Genomic DNA, 10,199 nt, shown 5'->3' with positions numbered 1-10,199 from the left:
GTCCGTTCATGTAGTTCTATTCCCGGGTACGATCGCACGAATCTGGACTGTTCGAATTTATTTAAATATGTATAGAGATGTATACAGGATATTTCTTAAGCACTGTCCACTATTTTAAGAATTGAACAAAAACAATAGAAAGAAAAGAGTACAGACTAGTAAGAGTCAACATAGATGTTAATGTGCAAATATACTCAAAGTGTGTAGATAATACAAAAATTACTGAGACGCAATTTGTACGTTTCGGCTCATATTTAGATTAGAGACCCTATAACAAAATTTGGCCAAGAATTTTGTCAAAATAAGAGTGAAAAAAGGGTATGAATACTGTTTCTTTTCAGATGTGCTGTCTCATTCTAATTTATATCCATCTTATTCATGCTTACTTATACTGTAAACTGGATGTTAGATTGAGACAATTTTAATCTATATTATAATTATGAGACTTTCGATTGAATTTTCATGCTGTAGATGAGTCTAAATATGAGTCAAAACATATACAAACTTCGCTTTTCAATAATTTTTGTTTTACTTTAAATATATTAATCCGCATAAACTCTTTATTAATCTTATTTAAATTTTTTTCTTTTTATTATTATTGTGTCATTTTAAGAGACTAATTTATTTAATTATTTGATTTTAGAAGAAGATTTTTTAGATTATTTTAAAAAGAAATATTCATATGATATCATATGTCTTAGGCCTCTTTTCGAAGATATACACAGAAAAATAATATTCCGCTGCTGAGAAAAGTAATTATTCAATTTTTTTCTTTTAAGTATCGATTCTATTTAATAAAGTATATTTTCTTGTTATAAAATTTTATTTATTTATTTATTAACTTTGATTGAAACATTAAACTTACTAGGATTTAGAGTTTACTTTAAATAAATTTGATTTTTTTATTATCGTTTTTTCTTAAGGAAGTATTTTACTTTAAAGTTGATGGTCAAAATTAATCATTTTTTTAAATTTTTATTATTTCATTGTATATATATTGTAATATAATCTCGCTAAAGATTTTCTAAAGTAGTTTATTAAAGCTCTTTCATAAGTTTTCTTTCATTTGAGAGCTGTTGAGATAAAACGATAATTTTATATAAAATTTTTTAAATATTTGAGACTTTTAGGATACATCTATACAAACTTTCCTTTATAAAATAATTCATAAAATTAATTCTTAAAATATTCGATAGTACTTAAGAAGCACTCTGTATTTTGGTACAAGATTATTAAAATTAAAAGTACAAAAAAGTAAATTGGATTAAAAGGCTAAATTGGATGACAAGATCAAACAAGAACAATAATACATTACGAGTCAGGTTTTCGTGTTAAAATTTTTATTACAAACGTTCTAAATATACAAAACAAACGTTTAAATCTCCATCAAACTATTCTCAGTACTAATTATAAACACAATGTGAAATGTCAGTTAAAAATACAATCCAAATTGGTAGATTGTATTAATATTAAAGAAATATTTGCAATATTGACTTCTAATATTAATAGAACCTACCGATTTGTGTTTTTAACTAACATTTGATATTGATTTTATAATAAATTTTAAAGATGACCTGATCAAGGTCAAAACATTTGTTTTGTATATTTAAAATATTTGTTACATAAATTTTAACATTAAAACGTAGCTTAACTAGTAGCCTATATTATTGTTTTCATTTAATTAAAATTACTCAGATCGTAATTATATCTAATGTTTCAAATATACGGAATCCTACTTTTGAATGATCAATCTGCTCGTTGCGAACAGTAAATTTATATCCAATATTCTACTCCGAAAATAGAACTGCACGATCCCCGGAGCTGCGGCTATTGAATTTAAGCGATATCGCCTGCCATAGTATTTGCTTTCATTAGAAAACTAGAGATTATATTTGAGACGAAGGGTAGGTTGGTATGTGATGGAATCACTTCGGATTACCGTTTGATATCTTCTCGAATAAAAGGTGCAGAGCGCCTTTCGAAATTAGCTGTTAATCTTCAACGCTCGCAATTGTTAAATCGGCTCCGGAATTCGCAAAATCTCGTGAATCTCGTTTACTTCCGCTCGATCACCTCCCCTTTGTTTCCGATCGGGACGATTGATCTCCATCTGACGACGAATCGTCCCGACGCCGATAGGCGTAATAAGATGAGGCGCGCGATTTGATAAGAGCGGCCGCGGAACGGGGTGGGTGGTTCTGAAATGGAAATTTTGCCAATTGCAGAGTGAGCTGCAGGAGGGCGCAGCAGCACCAAGTGACGACCTCCGACCTCGCCCTCTCCAATGATGACGAGTGCGACAATCAGGTACTGCGGGCGTATCCTTTTCGAACCGTCGCACCGCGGTGATCCTTCGCCATGCAGCGAATCTTACAATCACTTAAAATCAAAGCCGGATAAAATGAAAGCTGAAAATGGATGTTTAGAAATAACGTTGAATAAATATTTTGATCACATTCTGTTTTTCAACAAGCAATAGGTGTTTCTCGTAGGGCTTTTTACACCGATAAAAAAATATGCTTTTCAAAAATTCCGTCACTCTTCATTTTTTCGAAGCTTTGAATTTTTTGTATATAACAAATTCGTAATATATACATATATGTTATCTATAAAATATTTAAATCTTGTTTACAACATATGAAAATAAATATGACGGTATTTATAAAAAAATTACAAAGTCCCTTTTATTATTTGTGTATCATTTTCAATGATATATGTAAGGAATAAAATTATTGGCAATATTTGATAAAAGAAATCTGTTTTTTTCTCAACACCTAAATAGTGATTCTTTATGTATTTCATAAAGTAAAAGAAGTTGTGTGTTGTTTAAATTTGTACAGAGAGTATATTTTCAAAAATTTATTACAATATATTTTTTACAATATATATAATAATAAATGTGATAAAGCCTCTCTTATTGTTTATATGCAATTTTAAGTGACATACTCGTATATATAAATACAATACATAAATAATGAAATTATCGGTAACATTTAATTAAAAAATTGCGATAATTTATAAGGATTTATAAAGAAGAACAAAGCCTTTGTTTTTTTCTAAAATTTGTGGAACCTTATTAATTTTTTTACTTTTTTATTTTAGCAGCTAAAAATGTATAAGAAATGAGATGTTGAGAAATCATGTAAATTAGGAGGACTAAAGTATCGTCGCGTGAATTTTAAAAATTAGCGCAACACTAGCATCATAAAATGCCTACACAATTTTTTAACCGGAATTTTAATTTCCAAAAACGTCAATCTCGTTTAATCTTAATTTTGCTTTTATTCGTGCGAATTATGAAGCGGCGAACAAAAGAACCGCCGCGCTGTCTTGTCTGTGAAAAATTATGATTGGAACACCGTACGGGTGAAAGAGTTCGAAGGGATACACCTAGAAAGCCGCTAAAGTCGGATATCGCGATTCTTTATCCCCGATGAAAATTTGTGTCACCGGTATCGTCGTAAAAAAAAAATAATAATAAAAAAAAAAAGAAAAAGATATTGAAAGCTTTCTCGCGATCAATCAGGATGAAACACGGTCGTGTCCTTTTTTCCAGGATTACGATGACGAGATCGAGAACGGACGGGGTCGCAGACACAGTTCCCCAGGCGGCTCGCGGGGTAACCCCAGGGATTATGGCCATCACTTGCACCCAGACAATTTGGTGAGTCGATCAGCAAAAATTCGATCATCGGACACGGCACTTTGAGACACCCTCTATATTCTCTCCAATGCTACTGAAATACTTCGATCACGTCCGAAAGTGAGAGAATTTACTGATGCGCAACTCGATTCCTTTGATGTGGTTGATTTAAATTAATTGATTTTTATTTTAAAGTAAAACTCGAGACGCAAATTCGATAAAGGAGATTTCGATTCAAATTCTCATTTGGATTCAAGATTTCTCATTTGGATTAAAAAATTTATATGTCAGAATATATCAAAGTATACTTATTTTTGAAAATGTAATTGCATTTTTTTATACTATAATACATCATGCAACTATATTTTCAATACTATATTCTAATACGATAATCAAATTGCTTCATTCTTGAAATATAAATATTTATTGTTTGATATTTTTGCCTTATAAGGCGATCGGTTTATTTTTAGTGGCTAAGAATTTTCGTTTCGAGATAGATTTACTGTAATAGCTTTACCGTAGAATAACAAGACAGACGATTAGATACCCTTTAAAGCGCATAATATTCTAGGATAGGCGAGCCTTTTATAGAATTAGACAAGCGATCGTGTGACAGTCTCTCAGGGAGAAAAGTTTTAGAAATTCAAATTTCTCGTCACTGTAGTTTGCATCCGACGTACTTAATACACGTTGCGAGTAGTGATCCCGTTACAGGAATAATTACACAAACAAAGATTGCTGTTTACAGTACAGACTTAAGTATCGCGTGCTGCAGGCAACAGGTAAATCTCAAACGCTTGCTTACTTTATGCAAATTACACTTTAAAATGTTACATCTTGGAAAGCGTACAACAAAAAATTTGATTAAACACTAGACACAAAATATTCTAATTAATTATGCATATATCATTTTTAAAAGGATATTTATTTAATATATATAAAATATTAATTTGTATAAAAGAGATATCTATTTATAATTTATATATACATATATTATATATATCAGTCTTCCCCCTTTTACATTTTTAAATTTATTAACTCCTTTTATTAAAATTATTATTATCAGATAATATTATTTTAATTATTAAAGCGTATTATGTTTTATATTAATATCAGATCCGTATTTATTATTTTTCTTACATGAATAAAAATGTAACTTATTTAATTTCTCTCTAATATCTTTGCAAACGAGTAGTTAAACGAAAGTACGTGCGAAATCGAGTTTTTGCCGGGCGGCCTCATTTAAATTCGTATATAACGCTCGAGCAACGTTGCGCGATAATTTCACCGTTTAATTTGTGCACGCTTGTTATTCACGTACACTTATTTACGTGTAATACGTACACGCTACATCACTCTAGAGCGAATTTATTGAGTAAATGGAACAAAGATAAAAAAAGGAATTGCGTCGAATCAAATTTTTTCTTAAAAAAAAAAAAAAGATTTAAAGAAAATAAAATATTCTAATTAATTGTGCACACATAATATCAAAAGAATATTCAATTAATATGTATAAAATGTATGTGCATAAAAATTGATGACTATTAATAAATTAGAGAACCGAAACGTCTAATTATACTTTTATTATTAAACTAACTTGTTATTAATTTATTACTGCGTTTTAATTACCGCATTCGATTCATATTTCTATATCAATATCGCATTTCACATGCCAGTCTTATACAATTTATAAATTAGTTAACTAAAAAAACAATTGTTTATTTGACTAAATTAATTTAGTTTATCTTTATTTCTTTCGTCGGAAAATGTATTAAGACGAATATAATATGTTCGACTTAAATACATACATTTTTCATCAAAAGAAATAAAAATGAACTTTAATTTAATCAAATGAACAACTTTTTTGTTCAGTGTATAAATTATCGTATAATTTTTTCGTATTAATTAATATAAATCATGATATAATTGTGTACATCGTTCCTCACTTATTACACTTTACATTACAGTTTTTAATTATAAATTGATAAAAGGACGCGATACGGCTCGTCTATGCGTCACATTCATATGTGCGCAATTGCGCCTTTCGTTATCTTCGCAACGTACAATCATCGATCGGAATTGCAAACGTGAGCGTAATAAGCTTATTTTCTACGCCGTTTTTGCACTCTACGCCAACGCGTTTTATGTGATTCGCGCGTGTAATCGTAATCGTAATCGTAATCGCGATACCGACCTGATAATAATATGTCATTGACGCGAAAACAAATTTACAATGAGATCAATAATGTCGTGTTATCAACAGTAATTCGTGTCGCTGGTAAATATAGGACGCGTACTCGAGGGGTATTTACTGATGTTTATAAACGCGCTGTTGTTCGACAGAGTTATAAAAATTAAATATTTATTATAGTCGCAGCATCAAATAACAGTAATAAACGATATCGGTGCAATAATAAATGCTCACATATTTATTTCCTTCCTATCAATTTATTCTTATTTATAGAGCAGTTTTTCGTTGTTTACATTTCTCACGCCCTATTTTTATTCCAATGGTCTAGGTGGAGATTATAAAGGTCAATATAATTCGTGCAAGCGCGTGTTTTGCATCAACTGATGCAGCTGTAAACTTTCCGTGATAAACCTCCCTGATAGACAGTCGCATGATCGCACCCCGATATCGACGTAATGTTATAGGCGTAGATTCAAAGTGGTAGATCGTCAGTCCATCTAATAATGTCTAATGGTCGTTATAGATGATTGTAGTAATCCATACGAAAAGGGGGTGACATTAAGCTCGTCGCGCGAAACGTCTCGCGTCTTGTTTTGGCGATCTTAACTGTACTTATCCTATATGATGATGATGACTAATCCCGAACGGGGCAGGAATAAATAGATGATCACAGTTTTTTTAACGCGGAATAAATGTCAGATGAGAAACATCCGATATTCGTCAGCGACGTCGACATTTTGTTCCCGGATGTTCTATGTAAAAGATCAAGCTGAGAAAATAATACCAGCTAAAATAAAACCGTATAAATTTTCGGAAATTCAAAGTGTGGAAAGAACGGTTTTGCTGAAGCATCCAAAAGTTTAGATACAGCGAATGCAAAAGATATATCTGTACAGAAAAGATATCTTCCTTAGTTTTAGGAAGTAAACATTAATTAGCAATTTATTAACAAAAAATAATACAAATTGTATATCTTTCAAAATTATTTTATCCAAAAAGTTATAATAATTAAAATATATTATCGTAATAATAAGCGAAAATAAAAAACTATTATTTGGAGAAAATATTGGTAGGAATTTAAAATCGGGAAATTTAAAAGATCATAAACTCGGTTATTTTCACGAAGCTCTTTTATTTATGTTCGAACAGAATGTATTCTTTGTTTAAAAAAAAATGGCTGATTAATCCTTTATTTTCTACAAATAGACTTTTTTTAAAAAGTTTCCTCCATATGTAAATACCCGTTGTATTCACCGTAAATACAAATCTAAAAATAACTTTGTTGGACCACCAAAATAATTATGACACACAAATTAGTTGTTAGAACGTCAAAACTTTTTGCAGCTTTATCATCATGATTAAACGGCCTGGATAATTACTTTGATAGTCTAACAAAATTAGTTTTAGATTTGTATCTAGCTAAATTTTTAGATACTACAGCAAAATCGTTTTTTCCACGTACAAAAAAAAAAGACAAAAATTTGGAAGGTTCAGCATTTAAACGTTATACTTTAAAAGTAAACATCAGACATCTCAAGATTCAGGAAATCATGCTTTTCCTCTTTACCTGGCATTCTCGAGTAACTCTTTGAAGTCTTAAGAAGGTCACTGCTTAAATATTCCTCAAGAAACGCGAGGGATGTCATAAAAGAGCTTGCTGCGATTGGCAAAGGCCGCGAGATCCCTGACCTCGTTATTTTATATTTCTATGTATAAACGACACGCAATCGGAAAGAAGCAGGAATATATCAAATAAATGTAGCAAAGTCGCAATGTATTAGAGACGTTTAATAAGATCGCTCAGGTAGACAAACACGAGATGATCGAGATACGCGGACAGGTGCCGATTCGAAACGAACAGAAGAGCCAATGAAGTAGCAGCTCGGGCAGCCACAGTGTTATCGACGTCACTGACGTGATGTAGTTTCTGAAAAGTGCCCTACGATCGTTCGTTCTCCCCAAGAATAACGACTTCTACCGACTACTACAACGTCTGACGTCCGGATGAAAAAAAAAAAAAACGTCCGGATTGCCTTCTGCCAGGCAGGTGCGTAGAACGGGATAATGAAGAAACCGCGATTTTATGGACGACATCGTAACTATACATTTGCTCTGCTTGAAGTACTCGAACGGAGAGATAGGAAGGAAATACCAATTATCGGAATTCCCTTCTCGAGAAAGTCGAGGAACTTCACGATCTAACAACGTCTAGCAACTCTTGTAGATTTAACGATTCTTAATATCAACATTAGTTTTAAACAATGTACACGGAAATAATGGTTTTGCTGAAGTATCTAAAAATTTCATTAGCCAAGATTTGAAAAGATTTAAAAATAATTCTGTTTGAGCTATCAAAATAATTACGCAGAACGTTCAAACTAGTTTCTAGAATATTAAAAAGGCTCTTCGCAGCCTTATCGCTTAAACGTTTTTTTTCTACAGAATTATTTTAATAATCCAACAAAATTATTTTCAGATTTGTGTCTACTTAAATTTTTAGATATCTCAGCAAAGTCGTATTCGAAAAACCTCACGTACTGATCTGATCTCATTATAATTTTATTTCGATTTTCGTTTGTTAGAATCACTCTAATATTGAAAGTTAAAACAACTTCGTCTTATCGTCTTTTTCACACCGAAAGAACAATTTTGCTGAGGTATGAAAAATTTGCTCAAGATTTACTTTCAAAGAAAATAATTTTGCTAGGCTATCATAATAATTATTAAGACGTTTCAATTGATTCAATGTTATCATGTTTCATGCTTAGGTGTTCCAGGTATTTGTCGACCCAACAAAATTATTTTTAAATCTGACTAAATTTTTAAATACTTCAACAAAATTATTCTTTTCGGTATAAATAAAATAAAGAATATTTTTAATATTAAATAAACAAAGGCTATTCAAGCTGAGATGCTTTTACTAATAATATAATAAAAAAAAAAGTTTATTAAATTTTAATATTATAAGTAACTGTCCGAATAGTACTAATTAAATATAAACATATGTTTATTTGATACAAGAACATTAACTTAATTTAAGTATCATTTTTATTGAATAAATACATGTTTGTAAGTAAATGTTTAGTTAGTACTAGTCAAACAAATATTTATCAAAATTTAGTCTTTAAAATCTTTTTCAATGTATAATCAAATAATACGAACAATATTAATAATGCAGTTCTATTTAGTTAGATTTTAGGTAGATATTAGAATATTTTAAATATATATGTATATCGAAATTTTTTCATTTCATCCTACAACCATCAAATTATTTTATTATATTAATAACATGTATAAACGAATTTACTTTTGTTGTAAACACATCGAGCAACAAGTGATAATTGAATATTTCTTTAGAAGACTGACTCGCGCAATTTATCTCCATTTCATGTGCATATAAAGAAAAATATACCTTCAGAAATTTATCTCCTTATTAGCCTTCGCGATTCTCAGCTTTATGCCGTCTTACGGGGAGGGAGAAAAAGTGCAATCGACCCACACGCGAGAGCAGAAGCGATGTGCAATTGAGATAATCGGGAGAATACGTTGCAGTATGGGCAATGCGATCGCGTTCGAGAAGAATCGGGAGCCAATGCCAAGGTCGGCCCGATATAATTAAGATAATAACGACGAGCCGATGCCTTACACGAGATCGTTATTCCAATTGCACGCGGAGACGCCATCTCCTCGCGAGAATTCATGTCTGCCGATATCTATATTTATCTGAGCGCGATCCAAAAACTGCCGCAACATATAATTTTAGTAAATTGTATAATAGCCCGATTAAAAACCCCAATAAGTCGATATTAATGGCTTGCTCGAAATGTTTTTACAATTAACCGCAAATCCACTAATCGATAAAAGTTTGAAAAACCTATTATATTTGCATTTATATACGTACAATTTCATACATGACTGCGAAGTTTCGTCTCGGAAGCCGTCATACTGAAACAGTATTCGATGAAATACGGTTTTCGATAACTTAAAGGTCTCAAGATAGAACGAGCCTCAAAGGGTTAATCAACGTGCCGGGGCGAAATTATAAATCGTTATCGAAAAATCGCATTATGAAGTTAATTACGGTGGAATTTAATATACAAGGTGTTCTGTCACAGCAAACCACAATTAATCCGTAAATTATTAGATCACAAAAATGAAATTAGGACGAATCGTTCCTTAGCATGAATGAGAAAAGAGAAATTTTTTAAATTTTCAACGTTAGATACTCTCCAGTGAAAAAAACCTTCAAGTTTTTAAATTTTTAATTTATCAGAAAAAAATCGAACGAAAAATTAGACTACGAGTTAAAATCTCTTTTGTATTATTTATATTTTACTTATATACATTACTACAAAATAAATTTAT

The 10,199-nt window shown here is 30.9% G+C and overlaps 1 protein-coding gene across 1 annotated transcript in view; it reads left to right on the top strand.

Annotated features, from left to right (window-relative positions):
• LOC108754697 (whirlin) overlaps positions 1 to 10,199 on the top strand; it is a 112,044-nt gene that overhangs the window by 71,059 nt on the left and 30,786 nt on the right. Inside the window, exons 11-12 of the mRNA XM_018497198.1 lie at positions 2,226 to 2,307; positions 3,557 to 3,664. Of these exons, the coding sequence (XP_018352700.1) occupies positions 2,226 to 2,307; positions 3,557 to 3,664 (190 nt within the window). The remainder of the gene's footprint in view (positions 1 to 2,225; positions 2,308 to 3,556; positions 3,665 to 10,199) is intronic.

This window comes from Trachymyrmex septentrionalis, unplaced genomic scaffold, assembly GCF_001594115.1.
Source record: "Trachymyrmex septentrionalis isolate Tsep2-gDNA-1 unplaced genomic scaffold, Tsep1.0 scaffold119, whole genome shotgun sequence".
Taxonomy (NCBI): Eukaryota; Metazoa; Arthropoda; class Insecta; order Hymenoptera; family Formicidae; genus Trachymyrmex; species Trachymyrmex septentrionalis.
Note: the sequence above shows the minus strand (reverse complement) of the source record. Positions and strands in the feature narration are given on the sequence as shown.